Source organism: Leptonotus elevatus, chromosome 11 (genome assembly GCF_054856555.1).
Source record: "Leptonotus elevatus isolate MCC_2025b chromosome 11, RoL_Lele_1.0, whole genome shotgun sequence".
In the NCBI taxonomy this organism is placed as follows: Eukaryota; Metazoa; Chordata; class Actinopteri; order Syngnathiformes; family Syngnathidae; genus Leptonotus; species Leptonotus elevatus.
The window spans coordinates 10,807,355-10,826,630 of NC_141249.1; the positions used below are offsets into that span (position 1 = coordinate 10,807,355).

Below are 19,276 nucleotides of genomic sequence, written 5' to 3' on the forward strand. Positions count from 1 at the left end.
ACATATTTACTACTAAAGGATGACAGGGGAGTGGCCTTTATTTGTTAAAGTACATCTTTGGAATACTATTACCTGTGTGGCATTTATAATATAATAAAAACTGGTATTATGGACACATGTAGCGCAATTTCCAGAACTGATGATACGTTATACGACTTGATAGATGCCAACCATATTTTGCCTGCTTGTCAAACGATAAGTAAACGAAGCACATTTTCACAGGTTTCCATGGTGTGATCTCGGGTTAATTTTGACAGCTGCGGGCATGATGTCATACTGAGCTCCTGGGAGCTGTTGACAATCATGTCCGTGTCTGCATCCCACTGAAAATCAACCGACGCTTTTCTCACCTCAACAGACGCAATTACGTCAGCTCATGATGCTTTTCATGGCCCAACACTATATGGATCATTCACTACAGCGCTCATCTGCCAAGTGTTGTTTTTCATTTTATATTTTGCGTCCCCTCTTTCATACGCCAGAGAGCTGAGGGCCAAAACATGCATTTATCTTTCCCCACAGTGTGTCAATATATGCTGCGCAGTCCTCTCTGTGAACTGCACAATGGTGCCAGACATATTTTCACATCTGGTAAATACTGTCCTCTAGTGCTCAACACAAACACACATTTATTTTTGCTGCCAAAAGGGAAATAAAATGTCCTTTTTTCATTGGTTTTTCAAAAGCTTTACATACAGGCGACAATATAAGTGTGCTCCCTACTCAAATGGACTTTTTTAAATGATTGAAAATGGCACAACGCGCATGTCAGGCCTTCTGAATAGCCCATTTCCTTTTTTGCAAGTTTAAACCTAATTGTGGATGAAGTGGTGGTGCTGCAAATGTACGCTTTGCTTCCTTTCCGTTACGACCTACATTCAACAAAATTATACATGCATGTCCTCCATTTTCACACTACCATTAAAATCTTCACTCGGAACCACTTCGAGGTGCACTCCCACCAGTTCAATTTTGCGATGATTTTGCTTTTTCCCGGCTGGCTCTTATTTTGAGTGTGTCTAATGCTTGTGAAGAGCACAGGCGTGCTCACAAAAGTCATACAAAGTAGATAAGGACAGTATGATTAGTTCATGATTTATGATCAACTTCGGCTTCAACCAATCATGTCATCAACCTGTTGTCTTGCTAGCTATTGTTATCATATATATATATATATATATATATACTGTATATCGATAATTTTTTAAAATCGTAATTAATTGCATGACTTCAGTAGTTCATTGCTTTGTGTTTTTCATTTTTCTGCCACTAGAGAGCATAATTGCATTTGTAAGACAGTAACAGCTCAGTGCATTTTTCTTTTCATATTAAGAGCTATCTAATCTTTAACATGAAGTAACTTGTGAATTTCTGCACATTTTTTAAATTGTTAAATACAACTTCACCCTTTTCCACAAATATATGCATTATTATTACATTTATTACTGCTAAATTTTGCTAGATTTAGATTTAGATTTGCTCCCACAGTGGAGTGTTTTAAGTCTCATCTTAAGACCCATTTTTATTCTTTGGCTTTTAGTTCAGCGTGAATTGTGTGTTCCTTGGGGTCTTTGTTTATTTAAAAAAATATATATTTTTCTATTTTACTTATTGTATTTTCTTACATTTTTTTTTATAGTTGCTTTTTTTTTTAAACCCCCAAAAAAGGACAGTCTGTCAAAATACTGTTTGGATGGAGTGGCCACGTCAACCTGAGAACATGGCACCAAGAATTAAAAAAATCAGATGATAGCCTCTGATCATGTTTAGTTAAAGTGACCGGGGCATTATAATTGCGCTGAAAATCAAATACTGCGTACAATAAACTTTCACCAGGGACTATTTCTCACAAATGTAACGTAAGTCAATCTCGTGCCCGGTGTTGGCTTTCTCTAAGATAGCATTTAGCTAATGCTAAATGCTATCTTAGTTGAGAGTTCAACAGCGCTAAACAAGACAATGCACTCACCATTATCCAGGCAGCTAGTGATGGCAAAATGAAGCTTCATGAAGCATTTGCGATATTTTTTGACTCCTCTAGATGGCACTCATGATTCAAAGATGCAGTGGAAATGTAATCAATTTCCTTTGCACTAGCCTTTATATTTAAATCAAGAGCACCATCTAGGGGAGTCAAAAAATATCGCAAATGCTTCATGAAGCTTCATTTTGCCATCACTACCGGCAGCTAGTGATGGCAAAATGAAGCTTCATGAAGCACTTGTAATATTTTTTGACTCCCCTAGATGGTGCTCTTGATTTAAATATAAAGGCTAGTGCAAAGGAAATTGATTACATTTCCACTGCATCTTTCAACCAAGAGTGGCATCTAGAGGAGTCAAAAAATATTACAAGTGCTTCATGAAGCTTCATTTTGCCATCACTACCGGCAGCTATTGGAAGCTGGCTGCGCCGTTGACCTCATGCCGGTCACATTGGATATATGCTACCAGAAAAGCTGCACTACATACATACTGTATCAAATTATTATCCACATTTGTAACAGGGCCAAGTCCAATCTGAGGATATCCTATTCCAATCAAATTAGGTAATGAGCAAAAAAAATACATTTATTATTGTGACAATTGAACCATGCAGTATAAATCCATCTTTAATGACCTTAGTCTTCTCATTGCACAAACACACAGCAGTACAATTGGACGACGACGCTACAGTATATCTGCAGCTATTGTTTTGTTGTCAGCTCCCCTCTGATGACTATATAGGCTGCCTAATGAGGCTCATCACCAGCTCTCGACTACCAGCAAGGTAGGTGGGAAGCGGTGATGGCTCCTCCGCCAAACGACATGATCGGTCGTTCACGGTCATGTTTTCCTTTCCTTTCTTTTTTTCTCTTTTCTTTTTTCACCAATTGAGTTCACTCAGCTAAAGGGCATGTGAGCGCAAGGTCAGTCTGTGCGGAGACAACAGGAGAGCATGTGGATCTTGATTTTGAAATAGTACATTTGAATTCAGACGGCCCACAGCTTATTAGAGATTTAAATGAAACATAACGATGCTGTTAGAATTGTGCTCATCCTGCAATGTCTACTCTACGCAGCCGAACACCATCTGGCTAAATCAGTGCAGGCAGGAGATGTGGTGCCATACGTACTGAGGACAGCCAGTCCTTGTTTAAAAGGAGGCACTAATTATCACCGGCAATGACACATACAATTTGTTGTCATGGCTAGTTGAGATTGAGTCCTCTTATTATTGTATACAAAGGCTGTGAATCCCTTCTAATTATAGTACTATACATGCTTGAAAATTAATTAAGTCCTTTGATATGTTCAGAGGAAAGTTTATCTGGAATGTGCGCTAAATGTTTATAAAAAAAAAAAAGTGCTCTTTTTTTGTTCACTGCTTTGAAATTGAATGTATCAGTATAGTATATGGCAGCATTCCAGCATCGTTTTACAATAAGGAACCAGAAAATTAAAGGAATAGAACATTGCCATTAATTTCATGCAATTTGAAGGGAAAATGCCGTATTGGGATATACAGATCTTTCTTTAAAATTATGTATTTTTTGGGGGAAATGTTATGTATCAAAAGTTTGCCCCCCCCCCACACTTTCCCCACCACCACCATTAAAATGACATCATCAAAGATAACAAACCATTTTCAACACTTTAGATTGGTCAACAATTACATCTACACGTGTGGACTTGACCAAAAGTATAGTTTTTTATTTATTTTTTGCAAAATTGTGACTTACGAGGTTTTAGCCATTTGAAAAGATCATTTGTACAACATTCCTTAAAAATCACAGTGCCCCATCACTGGTGAGCTATTTTTAGTACAGGCCCACGGGGCTACTCATGTGGTTCTTTTGGGGCTACCTGGTGTCCTTGGGCACCACATTAGTGACCCCTGTTATGAATGAATATGTATTCTAAAATTACACTTGACACTCTTCTAATGAAGACAAGTTCATATTATTATTATAAATAGAATTGGTCTTTTTGTAATGAATTATTAAAGTGTTAATACAGAGTTAAAATAAGTCAAATTATGCAAAATAATGTGTAGGTCAATACAAACTTGAAAAGCAACGGTCCTGTCATAGTTAACTTGTTTTTTAATTTTTTTTAATTTTGTAATTATAGCCAGTTAATGTTTCTCCCCAAGTATGGGGACATGGTTACATAATAAGCAATTAGTTGTTTTCCCAAAGGGCACAGCGGCCTACTTTATTAGCATGCATGGTGACATTGTATTGTGGTATGTGCAAACAGTAATAGTGGGTCATCAAACAGAACAGGTCATCCAGACCTTGCACATATATTTTTGTAAACTAAAAAAAAGATACAATGGAAGCTATTGCTGCTTTAACAAAAGGAGAGCACTTTATCTTTTGGACTGCATTTTAGACAAGCACAAATATATCTTTTTCAACTTGGTGAATGAAATCAGATTGAAACATGCATTTGATTGAAACGAAATGTATTTCATCATTCCGCTTTGATGAGCATCAGAAGCTTTGGGACACAGAGCAGCAACCGTCCTCCAGAGATGGTTGTTCAAATATTGACATGCTCTTAAACCAATAAATCAGGACCTTTTACAAGTTATTTCCAAATTGGTGACATTTTAGGGATAAATGATACATCATTTATGATGGCTTTTAACATTTATTGTTGGGGCCTTTTCCATTTTGGAATGCTCCTTGTCTCGTTGCCTGCAGGATAAAAACAAAAAATGGCACACTTCAAACTTCAGTTCATGAAACATCACGCACATAATTGTGGTAGATTGGCTTGTTGCTCACTTGGTATTATGCAGGTGCTTTACATTGTTGTGTTTCTGGCGTTGTACTGGAATTCCTGAAGACTCTGACGCGGCAGAGGAACTGGGATAGCCTGGCGGTAGACTGTATACTAATGAAAAGACAGAGACATGACACAAATGTGTAAATACTCGAGTTGAACACGAGGTAAGAAAGTTCAAGTTTTGTTGAAGTGAGCACCTCTGGGAATTGAACCCTCACGTCGATGCTGTCTGTCGAGGCAATAACAACTGAAGCAGAAAGTTCCTGCTTTGGATTTCTCCCGTACTCCTGGTTGAAGCCAAGAAGCAAAGCCATGCCTGGGATATAGGTCTTAACACTGGGAAGGGTAAAGAGCACCGTTTACGAAATACAATTTAGTGAGTCAAAAGTCTCATTCTGGTTTGCTTGTCTTCTCACCAGCTGAAAAACTCTGTCATGTTTTCTGGGATTATGTTCCAGTGGACTTTGGCCCTTAGCGTTGGCTTGGAACCAGGCAGACGTGCAGTATTGGCTCTCACTGACATGTCAAACGTTTGACATTCAGCTCCCCATCTAAGGTTTGCCTACACCAAACATTGGACATCAGCCAAGTTTGACGGATGACACCGAAACACAAACGATGGATGGATGATAGTTATCTAGAAAATTGCATAGGTTTGAGGTCTACCTTTGCTTCTGTGCGGCCATCCAGCACCATGTCCATACACATTTTCCAGTTGGTATTGTCTCCCACCTGGGACACAATCAGTTGGGTGTTCCGAAGGTTTCTCATGGGCGTGTAGAACACAGCTGTCTCATAACCTTCAGGCTTACGGTTCCCGCTCACTGCAAGAGCTCTGATGTTAAAAATAGCTTCAGGTGTTGAGTTGAAGACCTGTGGAGCCAAAAACGAGAATAGTTTTGCGTTTGTTTATCCAAGCCGTAACCACGATGTGCAGGATATTGGTCAAGTGAATGGGAATTGGAGGTATCATGGCTAACAAGCTAATACCAACTTCCTTATCATTTAAGGCAAAATAAAAAACATTTGTCAACTTCGGTTTCCATTACCATGCCAGGAGGATACAGATCAAGATCTGTTTCGCTTGATTTTGACTCTGAGCTTTGAAGTCCTGATGTGGCTTCCTGTAAACAATCAATAGCATGATTACCTTAATGGCTGAAATGTAAAAAACAAACAAAAAAAAAAAAGATAAAGCTGAATAAAGTTGCCAGTAGGGATGTAACGATATCTGCAATATCGTGATATTGCAACATTAAAATTGCCACGACATGGTCGTCGTCATGTTGCGATATTAAGAGCAAGCACATCTGTAAAACGGCAAGGGTGTATTCCATTTGTGAAGTCCTATCACCCTCTGGTGGTCAGTTTAATAGTGCCGTTTAATTTTAATTCGAAATGTTTTGGCCACTGCGGCAGTACTCCCATAAATCAGTCATACCAGCTAAGATTTTTCTCAATCGCATTGTGAATTACATGGACCATGATACTTTGCGCCGTGACATGTCACTGCTGTTATTATGTATAAAACTGTTATTATGTATAAAACGTCATTTTTTTCCCAATATGAGCTTATATGTGACATTTTATAGCTATCGTTAGCTTATTTTTACATCGCCACCCTTCTCACAATACCATAATTATTGCATCATGAGGTTCACATCATGATGTTTATCGTATCGTGATCTTTGGATATCGTTACATCCCTATTTGCAAGGGTAGCTCGAGACCTGTGAGAGCCTCTTTAGACTCTGAAGGAGTTCTTGGGTGCTGGTAGGGTATTGGCTCGGACCAGTATGGACCTCAAATCGGATCTTGTCGACAGCTTTGTTTGTCTGGACTTGAATGGTATATGTTTGATACATTGGACAAATGTTTTTAGCATTTAGTCATAGTTTTTAGTTTTTAGTATAATACAATGTAATGTTTCCGAGTTGTGGAGCTTACCTGGGACCGCTTTAAGTGCCACATTGGTGTATCCCAGGAAGTAATACAAGGGGTACTCCTCGTGGTAATACGCTCGTCTCAACTCGGATTCAATGCAGAAAACTGCTCCATAAATGTTGTTCTCTGTGCACATTTTGTCCATCGGATGCCAGTTGTTGGGCTTCTGTATCTGTTTGAGGAGAACACCATTGGACTTTAATGGGTTTCATTCAGATGTGGCAAATTCAGGTCCAGTTTGACTTGAGCCGCAAGTGTTTCGGGACCTGGATTTTATTTCACTCAATTATACCTCTTCTTCAGGTTCAAGCTTCACAATTGTCGGACCCCTGCGGACAATTTCGTTATTAGGGTCAATAGCTTTGGGCATCATTGGGGTCATTTTCGGCAAAGCTGGTGCTTCAATGTTCCTGGTGACTGCATATACATCAGAGCTATTGGTCGGAAAAAGAACAAAGACGAAATCATGTTCATTCTGTATTTCTTAGGGATGTCAGGCGATTAAAATGTTTAATCGTAATGAATCGCAAGACATAAATAGTTAACTCACGATTAATCCCAAACAAATATTAAATATGTTCTAAGTGTACAAAAAATGTATAATAAAATATTTATTCTAAGTTATCTATCATACTCTTGTTAACATAAAAAAAAATTTTTTTTTAAACTAATACAAATATGGCTGCATCTTTCATCATTAATGCAGTAATTTCATAATAGTTCTTAAAATCCATCCATCCATCCATTTTCTTAACCGCTTGTCCTCACAAGGGTCGCGGGGGGCGCTGGAGCCTATCCCAGCTGGCTTCGGGCAGTAGGCGGGGTACACCCTCAACTGGTTGCCAGCCAATCACAGTTAAATTCTTAAAATTTAGTTAAAATAAAAAAAATGTACTGTACTGTAAAAACGCGTGATATTGATTTGTGTTGAGGTCATTTTTCTGCCACAAGATGGCCTAATTGCATTTGTAAGACGTAGGTGACAGCTCGTTGCATTTGTCTTTTCATAGTTATACTCTTTAACATGAAGTAACTTGCGAAATTCTGCACATTTTTTAAATTGTAAAATACAACTTGACTCCACTCTCCACAAATGTAAGCATTATTATTAAATTCATTACAGCAAAATTTCGCTGCTGCTGCGTTGGGATTGGAATTCCCCCATTGCAGGCTTTCCAAGTAAGGGGCGTTTAAAAAAATTGTGGCGTTAAAGGAACTTTAAATTAACTCAAAATTCAAATATACATTTTGACACCCCCAGTATTTATTATTGTTTTACCCATACCCTGACTCAATCACTCATTTAATGTTAATAATTGAACGACTCAAACGTTTGAAAGAAAATAAAACGGGCTTGATTGAGCCAAATCATTTGTAACCGGCAGCTGTGGCACAACATTAGTGCCAATGACTGTGAGCAACTCAACCCGTGTGCACACACCTTGGCCTGTTGAACGGCCACCAAACAAACAATTAATCAGTGAGGTACCACAAATTCCCACATGCAAGTTATTTAGCTAATTAGCTTGCTGATGCCTCTTTGGACCAGCTAGATGTTGTTGTGGTCATTGCTCCCTAAAGCGCCTGTGAAAAATATTCTGACTGCCTGGAGCAAAATATATTTGTGGTATACTGTAAATGAAAGACAAACAATGATTTCACAAAATACTTATTCTTAAGAAAAGAAGATCAGTTAGGCTGCATTACTGATCACTCCCAAATCATACCTGACTGTGATGAGTTCAACTTCCTTTTTGCTCAAAGGGATGTCAAGTTCAAATTTCCTTTCTCTGATGTTAATCTTGGCAGATAACTTCCATGGGATGGAATACGGTATTTTGCTCTTAAATTCCACACCACTGTGGAAAAGCTCTGTGTTGATACCATAGAACATCCAGATATCCTTTGTGCAACTGTAAAACAAGAAGAGTTTTATTCAAGAGATGAATTGAAATTAACTTTTTATAAAGACTATTGGACGTTATTTACCCAACAAAGCCATCAGTGTCCAGTGAAATGTCCGAGGTCAAGAGTTGTCCAAGGCGGTCAGTCAGTGGCGGATTTATGGCAGCTTTTGCTAAAACAAAAACAACAAAAACCGTCAATGATATTTGACAGACAAATGTTTTCATTAAAACTCGCTCTCGAAAACATATACGAACGTACCATTTAAAATATTGCCACTGTTCCCAAAAACGTATTTATACGTTTTCTGTTGTTGTTTTTATGCTTACGAAAGGCATACAGAAGGCTTTGATGCAGCCTCTGACCTGAAGAGGTCACTTTAAGCAAATGGTATTTATTAGAAAAAACGGCCAGCAGGTGGCAACAGAGTATAAGAGATCAACCAGGGCCATGTTGCAACAAGGTCTTTTCTCCAGTGTTTTCAACAGGTTTGTGAATAATGATGACATTTAGATAGCTATATTGTAATGCTAATTGCTGCAAAACAGAAACAGATACAAATATACTTTTTTTTCCTGATGAAAGAAAGATAATCAAATCTTTCTTTTGGTAGGTTCCATATTTTTATAGCAATAGAAAACAATATTCTGTGGGCCTTGCAAAATCAGACAAATTCCATGAAACAGCCAGGAGCAAAGGGGGTTGCTTCAGTGAAAATGGCTGGGAGTGAATGAGTTAAGTGGGGCTTTTACCATTCACGGTGATGCCATTAAGAGTCTGATAATATTTGCTGATCTCCAGAGGTAGGCCGAGAGTGGTAGCTTGGAAGTAGCGAGTCTCAAAGATTAAGAAGGCCTTTGTTCGATGCCATGAAATTCCCTTCTGTAAATTCTCAATGAACGTCCACACAGGGCTGTCTTTGCCTGCAGAAGGACTGACAGCCTGCAAATACAAAATGAAATACTTAGTACACACTACAGTGGGATTATTTCTGCTCTGTATTTTGTGCTTGATGCTCTCACATTGATGATAGTGCGAATAAACTCTTTCTTGATATCTGCAAAGAACCACTCTTGTCCAGAAGCGCGAGAATAGAAATGTAGAAGAGGTTTGTCACTGCCGTGAGTTTCCCAGTTTCGAAGCTGAAAAACCACACAATAATATTTTACAGAGACTCTTTGCCACACTGAAATTAAAAGTCGAAATAACGTTCCCAACCTGACTAAGAATGGCCTGGAAGTCACTAAAATCGCCTTTTAATTCAGGGACGATGGCGTCAAAAATGTCCTTGATTCCATCAACACGTATACCCGTCTTGAGAAGAGAAACACCTCATTACCATTCATGGAGGAGGACTTTTGTCTTCAATGAATATTTAAATGCATTTCAACATACAGTACCTCCAAAAGTTGAAGAATTCTACCAAGGAAATACAATTTTCCTTTCATCATGATTTCGGTGGGGATGATTTCTGTTGCGTTTCTTAGCATGAAGAACTCTGCCGCTGTGCCAAGGAGTAAGTCATCTACAATGGGAAAATAGGTATGTCATATAGACTCTTCAAAGCGAGTACTGTAATATATTCAGCGTACCATTAAACCAGTCCAAGCGCATTGCCTTGCTGTATCGATAAGTGAGGCGACCAAATTTCGGGGCCAGGATTTTCACTGCTACGTTACAGGCTGTGGACCTTTTGTAAACACCACAAAACAACACATAAAAATGCTGAACAGTATCACTAACTCGTGCCCTTGATTTTTTAACTCATTCACTGCCATGACGGCTATTTCTATTAGTTTAACATTTCTTTCCACTTTTGTTAACAAAAGTATAAAAACCTAGATTTTTGGGGGGATATTTAGAAAAGATTTAAAATCGTGAGTTAACTAGTGAAGTCATGCGATTAATTACGATGACACATTTTAATCGTCTGACACCCCTAATTTTTAATAATCTTTTTTTTCTTTCTTTTTTTTAAAGAAGAAAAGATTATTAAAAATTAGGGGCATCAGGTGATAATTTTTTTTAATTGTAATTATTTGCATGACTTCACTAGTTAACTCACGATAAAAAAAAAGATTATTAAAAATTAAGGGCGTCAGGTGTTTACATTTTTTAATTGTAATTAATCGCATGACTTTACTAGTTAACTCACGGTTAATAACACATTTTATATCTGTTCTAAATGTGCAAAAAAAAAAATCTAGGTTTTCATACTCTTGTTAACAAAAGTGGGGAAAAAATGTAATGAATTTGTTAAAATGAATTTTTGACGTCTATAGGCGTCAATGGCAGTGAATGAGTTAATCAGTATACCCACAGGAATGCATTGTCGGGAGTTCTGGATTTGGCCATGCTTCTCAAATACGAGTACGTAAAACTAATAACATGAAGGTCCTTCTCTTCCTGCAGATGTGTGGCCACAGTGAACACCAGCGCCATCGGTGGCTTTGTGTCAAATAAGATCATGAGGGCTGACATGCGCAACTCAGCAGGAAGTTCCTTTTGCAGGTAAAGACTCATGGCGATGATTTGGACCTGAAAAGTACAAAACACTCATAATATAGAGGTCTGTCTGCCAGGTTACAGCCTTAAAAATGTCTTGAATTTCTTACGCTGTGTGGGTCTCGTGCAGCAATGAGTCTCAAGGACTGGACAGCAGCCCTCAGCACCCGAGGAGGGAGATCAACTGGGTTGGCAGACACTCCAGGGAGGAAGCGCATGATGGTTTTAATGCTGCCAGGATGACCCGCGTTGCCCAGAGCTTTCAGAGCCAAAACCATGTCTTCCTCATTGTTTTTCTTCATACTGTCCATAGCGAAGTCCAGCAGTGGCTAAGTAATGAAATGAAATCTTTGTCATAATCAATGTCATGGTTTTGCATCTTCATGTTATGTAATATTTGTATGTGAACAACTGCTGCAGTGACACAATAAACTTCAACTTTTTTGTATAAGGCAGCTCTGCATGTGTTAAAGTAGCAGTTGTTCGAAGGTTGATAATTACCGTAATTTCCATGAGCCAGTATAGGCCTTTCACACTATATGTTAGCATTATGCTAGCTGATTTTTTTATTATGGTTTGGTGTCAACATTTTGGTGTTTAAATATACAATGTTTAATTTTGTATGTGAGGCTATTTCACGTGCTAAAGTAGTAATTGTTTGAAGGTTTATAATTACCGTAATTTCTGTTAGCCAGTCTAGGCTTTTCTACACTATATGTTAGCATTCACCTTTTCTTTTCTTTTTTTATGCGAGGCTATTCCGCGTGTGTTAAAGTAGTAATTGTTTGAAGGTTTATAATTACCGTAATTTCACACTATATGTTAGTATTATGCTAGCTGATTTTTTTCATATGGTTTGGTTTGAACATTTTGGTTTATAAATATACAATGTTTAATTCAACTTTTTTTGTATGTAAGGCTATTCCGCATGTGTTAAAGTAGTAATTGTTTGAAGGTTTATAATTACCGTAATTTGTGTCGCCAGTCTCGGCGTTTCACATTACATGTTAGCATTAAGCTAGCTGATTTTTGTAATGACTGTATAATTTGGTTTGAACATTTTGGTGTTTAAATGTACAATTGTTAATTCTCTTTTATTGTATGTGAGGCTGCTCTGCATGTGTTAAAGTTGCGGTTGAACATTTTGGTGTTTAAATACACAACGTTCAAGTCACCTTTTTTTGTATGTGAGGCTATTCAGCATGTGTTAAAGTAGTAATTGTTTTAAGGTTTATAATTACCGTCATTTCTGTTAGCCAGGATTACATGTTAGCATTAAGCTAATCAGATTTTTGTTATGACTGTATAATTTGGTTTGAACGTTTACTCAACTCTATTAAAGCTTTTTTCGTGTAATCTTTCTTTTTCAAGCATGGAACGTATCACCCGTGATAAACACTTTATTGGGCACTGATTGGAAAAACTGTTGCTGTTGTTGTTGTTGTTTTTTCAATACTTCTGAAATATATTTATATTTATTGTATTTAATAATATGTTGGGTATCATCCCAACAATGTTTCATATTATTGTTTTACTGATAGGAATATCTCCGTATCCAAAATACATATTATGCTCTCAATAAACAGTACTTGCGTGAATTTATAAAAACTAGAAAACAATTTCAAGTACTTCAAGTACAGTAGATTATCCAAATGATTCTTTCATTACCTGAACAGCAGACACTGGACAAGGCGTGTAATAGGCGCAGTGCTTGTACACCAGAGAGCCATAAGAAAGTGCCACGGTATGCCATACAAAGATGTTGGATCGACTGTAGGGCAGGGTCAGGAAGGTCTGAGAAGAAAAGGCAACGTCGTCGTCATGGGTTATAGAAGGGGACGTTCGAACCGCTTTTTGCCACTTTTTTCATCTCACTTTAGCCATCTCAACCAATTCAGGAATAGCCTCCAGATGTTCAAATGCCAACAAGAGCGTTTGAAAGGCCTCGGACGCAGTTATGTCTCCTTCTTGGAACCTCTTTTGCAGGAATTTAAGGATTCTGGCATCGTTGACTTCCACAACCGTGTCCAAAAACCACCGTCTAATCAGGGCCATGTCAGAGGAAGTTGATTAAGCATTTCTAATCTTTCACATCAAAGATAATCCTTAAAACTAATTAAATTAAACCGTGTTGGAGAGATAAAGGTCAGGGGTTGCATTTAATAAAATATAAGTGTCAACGGTTTCCTTCATTTTAATGTAGAGCTGCTTTTTACATTAACCTTTCTTTAATCAAAACGCGACATGATAATGCACCTTTAATCAGACAAAGTGTCAGACTGACGACATTTTAAACTGAATGAGGATTAACTATTCAGTAATTACTCATTCTGTTGAAGTGGATCTGATTTTGACATCATGTGCACCCTTAAAGCAGCGTGACTTTTGAATACTCCACCTGTACTCATCATTTGCAGCAAACTGCTTCCACATAACTTCTAATCCTTCGTATGGCACCAATCGCAGCAGTTGATACAACTTGATCACGTCCTCAGTTGTTGCGCTGTCAACTTGGTAGTTATTGACTTGAGCCAACTGTTTGATCAACGCAACAGCCTGCAAAGAGAGAACAAACAAGAGAAATTATTTCATATTTCCACCGTATTTGCATATGATTGAATTTCATTTCATTTGACCTTCGATGCCGCATCGTCCAAGTTCTGCATGACGATGGGAATATACGCTCCCGCTTCAACAAACTTGTAAATGATGTTGCCTCTGTTTTCCATTGGCCCATCCGTGTCGGTCACAGCAGAAGGCGTGTCTTTCACATCTAGCAGCACGATTTCCTTCCTGCAGTATGGATGGTTTCAACCAGTCAGCAATGCAAGCGAGGTCGATTGTGAGCAGAATTGAAGATCTCGTCTTACGTTGCTTTCATCTTGAAGCTTCCGCCCTTTACGTTGAAAGGACTGAAGTGTTGTTGTTCCAAGCCATGAGCCCTGGAAATGAGGCCTCCCTCAACCGTCGGTTTGATTGTGTACACGTATCGCATGGTTGAAACAACGGAATCTCCTCTCTGGAATGGATGACACATCACATTAGAAGTTGTTGGTTACAAACTTGCAGAAATTCGTAGAAAAGTGACATATTTTTGGAATACTTTTTTTGGAACAAAACACAACTATTTGTGTACCGACAATTATTTTTCAGCGGCCCGCGGCGTACACCAAAAATGACTTTTGACACGGGAGGTGGGCAGATACTAATATTAATAAATAGTTTTATATATTGTAGCACTTAAATTTGCAAAGATAAACAAACAATTTATGACTAAAATTGTCTCAACTCTCAAGGTCTGATTTATGAATATTAATGATTCCCATGTAACTTTTTTACAGCTGACTGCAGTTTCAAATGTGGAGATGGGATTTGGTCGCTGTTCAGTCCAGGAGTGAATTTAGCCTCGTGGGATGCAGGTCCGAGGCACCCCTCTCAAATCAAGACCCAACATGTCCAAACCCACAAATTTATCTACCCAATAATAATCCATCAGATTTATATAGCACAACATTTTTTTTACTCTGTGTTTGTTTGGTTGATGTTGTTATTTATTATTATTATTATTTGTTTATTATAATTATTCTTATTCTTATTATTTGTATTGATTATTATTATTATTAAATAATAATAATAATAATGATAATGGGATCAGTTTGTATTTATTATTTGTATTAATTATTATTGAAAAATAATGCTAATCAATTAAGTTTAAAACATTTATTATTATAAAGATTTTTATTTGTATTGATTATTATTATTATTATTACTATTATTAAATAATAATAATAATAGTAATAATGGGTTCAGTTTGTATTTATTATTTGTATTCATTATTATTAAAAAATTATGCTAATAATCAATTAAGTTAAAAATAATTTTATATATATATATATATATATATATATATATATATATACAATATTTTTAGAAATTCATGAAAATGTCCGGTTTTCATTGCGCGACAGATGGGTGGCGGAGTGCACCGTGTTCAAGTTGATAATATAGGGTGAGGGAAAAAATAAAGGTGTTATTTTGTGTGTGGGTATTACTTTTCTATATTTTAAAAGTATTTTGTTTTTTGTTTTTTAAAGAAGAAAGTAGGGCTATGGGACTCTGAGCTGTGTCAGTGGCCCAGGTCTTTAGCTCACTGGTAATGCTCTGAGCTGCCAAAATGGGGGGGGGGGTGGGGGGGGGTGTAGGTCAAAAATTATGTTATTGTTTCATTTGTCAAGAGAGAGTTATGTTTTTTGTTTTATTATCCATCCATACAGAGGAGGCATACCTTAAAATAGTTATAATGTATATCATCTTTGAGTATCACTCTCTCTTTTTTTAGAAAATAAAAATATAGTCCCCCTACTATACTTACTTTACTTTACTACTTTTGCGGGTTACCAAATGTGATTTGTTTCCGTACAATTTGCAAGGAAATGTTTTCTCAATCTTGTCACCCGAACAGACCTTTTTGGAAATATCGTTAAGGACAGCAGTTGCCATTCCTCTGTAGCGTTCCGCCTTCTCCCTGCAGTTGGTGACGTCCACAACCTGAGTGATGGTCATGTCCTTTGTTTCATTGTTTTCTTCAATGGCATAGTTACTCTGACACATGCCGTGAATGCCAACCTGGAAATAAAATCATATTTTTGAGCAATACTTCATGAGACTGAAGGACATGGTATACAGAAGCGGTTGTTTATTCTCACCTCCTCGAGTTCGTAGAATGTCTGCGTGGTCTTGACAGTGATGTGGAAGAAGCTGAGTATGCCTCTAATGATGTTGACAACCGTGTCAGAGACCTCAGCTGAGGCGTGGATGTTGCCCACGTGCCCATTGGCAAAGTCAAATGTGAAGGGTTTGACGAGCTGGCCTGAGATGCGCTGAGCGAGTTTAGGGGCAGCAATGAAGCTGTTCTTCCCCGGGAAGCCGTTAAACTCTTCAAAGGCCAAATCTGAAATCTTTTAATCACAGTGGACGATACTACTATAAGACTTGTAACATCATGAGAATAATTCATTAAACAACATGACAGATTAAAACACGATTGAGAGTTTTGCCCTTGGTTAACGTATATCAAGTTATGTTTTAGGGAACCAAAATGAATTGCTGTTACTTTTGATTCAGTCAGGGCAAAATTGCATTTAGATGGATAGATGTCTGTGAATTGCAGTCAATAGACACCGAGTTACAAAACAACTGATCCATAACAGTGGTGCACCAAACACCTAAGGTTGCAAAATGACAACACTCTGTCATACTGACTGATTCGCTTTTGTAACAGCAATGCACTAACACATAGATAACATTCTATAGAATTCAATATGAAGTAAAAAGTATAAAATATGTCCATCGTTCATCTCAGTCATACATAAAACCCTGTATAGACACACTCATGGAAAAAATAAATAAATATTAATATTAAGGTGGATGGATGAAAATTAAATCTACAGCTATTAATCTAGTTAAAATTATATTTTAATAAGGTCCAATCTCTATATTTTTTTAGGCCAATGCAGAGTCCGATATTTGGCAATAATAAAATTCTGATAACTGATTAATCAACCGATTAGTTAAAAAAAAAAGTATAGAATAACCAATAAAATAAATTCATTTTTTTAACCCTTAATGCTTACATCAATATAAAAAACACGAATTAAAGACAATATATTGACTGTTTTTCAATTCTTACAACACAGCGAAAAATCGACTAATTGTATTTAATTTGGGGAGAATGTTTGAACGTCATTATCTTATGTTGTAATGCGTAAAAAAAATATTAAATTATAATAATCAACAATAATCGTTCATTTAAAAAAAAAGTGAATATTGGCCGATTAACAATATATATATATTTTTTACAATTAATAGAGGATAAATAATTTTTATTAAAATGTCCATGTTAATATTAAAGAGACAACGTGTAGGAGTTAGTGCAATCTAGTGGTGAACTCATTTATTCATCATAAAAATTATTATTAATTTCAATAATATGCACAAAAAAAAGTTATATCACACCAACATTTTTTTTTTTTTATATATATATAATCGTAAGTTTAGTAATCGCTAATCATATTACAGGAGGCTGACATGTTTTGCCACCATCTTTCTGTTACGGATACCCAAAGGAGAAGAACTTCACAAACGTAGTAATCTGTGGTAATCTTTAGTGATGGCAAAATGAAGCTTCATGAAGCATTTGCGATATTTTTTGACTCCTCTAGATGGTGCTCTTGGTTTAAAGATAAAGGCAAGTGCAATGAAAATGGATTACATTTGCATTGCATCTTTGAATCATGAGTGCCATCTAGAGGAGTCAAAAAATATCGCAAATGCTTCATGAAGCTTCATTTTGCCATCACTAGTAATCTTGTGTGGTCTCGCTGAGGCGCATAGTGCGTAGTGCGCATCCTTCAAAATTGTGGCATTTTATTTGTTCACCACTAGATGACACTAAATCCTAGACACTGTACCTTTAGCCCTTGTACAAAGGTGGAAAGAGTAGCCAGCAGGTAAACAAGCACCCGGAGAGCTAGCTAGCTAGCACCAGGGGCTATAACCAAACTGGGGCAGGGTTTTTACTTTCTGGACCAGGATTTGCCACCTCAGAAAATAGATGAAATCACAACTCTGTATTAAATACAAAATACTGTACATATTTTTGAAATAATTGAAAAATAGCACATATTCTCTTATTTAGCCAAATTTGGTTAAAAAAAAAAAATCATATATGCTTTCAAAAGGCTTTTGCCACAGCCACATAACTTCAGAACTTTTTCTTATTACTGATTTCACGTCCCTGTTTACCTGAAGGAGGAAGGTCTGCCCAGACACGCCGACAATCTTGAGCTTGCATGTTAGCTTGACGCCAGATTCAGCCAAGTTTGGCATGCCCAGTCCAAAATTGGCCACTCCCTCATATCTATACTCGTAGGTTTTCTTAGGGTTTAGGCTGAAATCTTGAAAAATGAGTTTTCAATGAAACAAATTAAACATAATACAACAAAGAACAATGTGCTCAATCCTGTCGCGTCTGCTGAAATACTCACCATAGCGGACACTTTGACATGCTACAAAAGAAAATCAGATCGAGACAGTTAGCATCGGGACTTGGTTGTGAAGTATTTTTCCTTTAAAAGCACTTACTGGCCAGGGCCACAAGGCAGCAGACTATGAGCCCTCTCATGGTCAACGTGGGTGCAAGCAAACATTTCACATCACTCCCTTAAATAGCTGAGTGTGTTTGATTTGGGAACCTGGTTGTGTTGACCCTTGTCTGCAGGTCACTTGCGTGCGTTTTTAACCAGTCAACACTGACTTGACGACACACTGACATTGTCAGAATGACATGACAAAGGCAGATAATCATCAACTGCTGTGGTGGAAGACAAATAAAAGCAACATACTGAACATCTGATATAGTGACATAATTTAGTATTTTTATGATTGTTTGCAAATATTAATCTTACACTACATACAATTACTATTCACAAAAAGTTGTGGGTATTTAGATTTCGGGTAAGATTTCAGGATGACCTTAAAATGTACTATAAACAGCTTAACTTAATGTGACCCTTTTAAACGTTTTGAATGCTAATGTCAAACTGTTAAATGTATCCACACGTTGTACAACAATGTGCTGAGGGCTTGTTTAAATGCGATGTAAAAAATGAGATATGTATTGTATATCAAGCAATTTTCAAAATAAAAGCAACATCAACACGTGTCGACGTGATGTAAAGCAATTAAGTCATAAAGCAAATGGCGAGATGGCCATTAGCCATATAGTATTAAAAGACACATTTACATAAGTTTGCTATATAGCGATAAACAATAACAACTAAACCAATTGTTTAATTGAAAAAAGTGTGGCACATTAAATGCAACCGATAAAGTAGTTTACGTTGTTCATAAGATGGGTTGAGTAAATTATGACATAGTTAATTATATTTCTTTAGTCATATAATTTGTTTATTTCATTTATAATTCATGACCAACACACTGAACACACAACTCTAGAAGTAGTCTTGTATATGTGCAAGATAATGAATATGAAAGCACATATTGCATTCTTTGTAAGTGAAATGCTAATGTCATTGAGTTTAAATGAAATATCAATCAGGGAGGCAGGCTGTAAACATTGTGTGACT

The 19,276-nt window shown here is 37.0% G+C and overlaps 1 protein-coding gene across 1 annotated transcript; it reads right to left on the reverse strand.

Annotated features, from left to right (window-relative positions):
* Positions 1 to 4,330: 4,330 nt before the first annotated feature.
* On the reverse strand, positions 4,331 to 18,387 carry vtg3 (vitellogenin 3, phosvitinless). The gene is made up of 28 exons (XM_086088505.1): positions 18,273 to 18,387; positions 18,176 to 18,196; positions 17,934 to 18,085; positions 15,836 to 16,087; positions 15,594 to 15,755; positions 14,000 to 14,148; positions 13,766 to 13,922; positions 13,528 to 13,685; positions 13,005 to 13,170; positions 12,798 to 12,923; positions 11,240 to 11,458; positions 10,945 to 11,162; positions 10,217 to 10,314; positions 10,025 to 10,149; positions 9,843 to 9,938; positions 9,647 to 9,766; positions 9,377 to 9,566; positions 8,709 to 8,796; positions 8,447 to 8,632; positions 7,012 to 7,153; positions 6,723 to 6,891; positions 6,506 to 6,615; positions 5,825 to 5,899; positions 5,442 to 5,648; positions 5,192 to 5,337; positions 4,973 to 5,111; positions 4,775 to 4,883; positions 4,331 to 4,684 (listed from the first exon to the last, which is right to left on the reverse strand). The coding sequence occupies exons 1-27, from the start codon at positions 18,310 to 18,312 to the stop codon at positions 4,794 to 4,796; spliced, it is 3,801 nt and encodes a 1,266-aa protein (XP_085944631.1). The 5' UTR covers positions 18,313 to 18,387; the 3' UTR covers positions 4,331 to 4,684; positions 4,775 to 4,793.
* Positions 18,388 to 19,276: the final 889 nt, after the last annotated feature.

Coding starts and splice junctions, on each gene's coding strand:
- vtg3 (XM_086088505.1), bottom strand. CDS start 18,312: ATGAGAGGGCTCATAGTCTGCTGCCTTGTGGCCCTGGCCA. Junction 13,171..13,527: donor GCTGCAAATGATGAGTACAG/GTGGAGTATTCA, acceptor GGCCCTGATTAG/ACGGTGGTTTTTGGACACGG. Junction 5,900..6,505: donor GTCTAAAGAGGCTCTCACAG/GTCTCGAGCTAC, acceptor GATTGTTTACAG/GAAGCCACATCAGGACTTCA.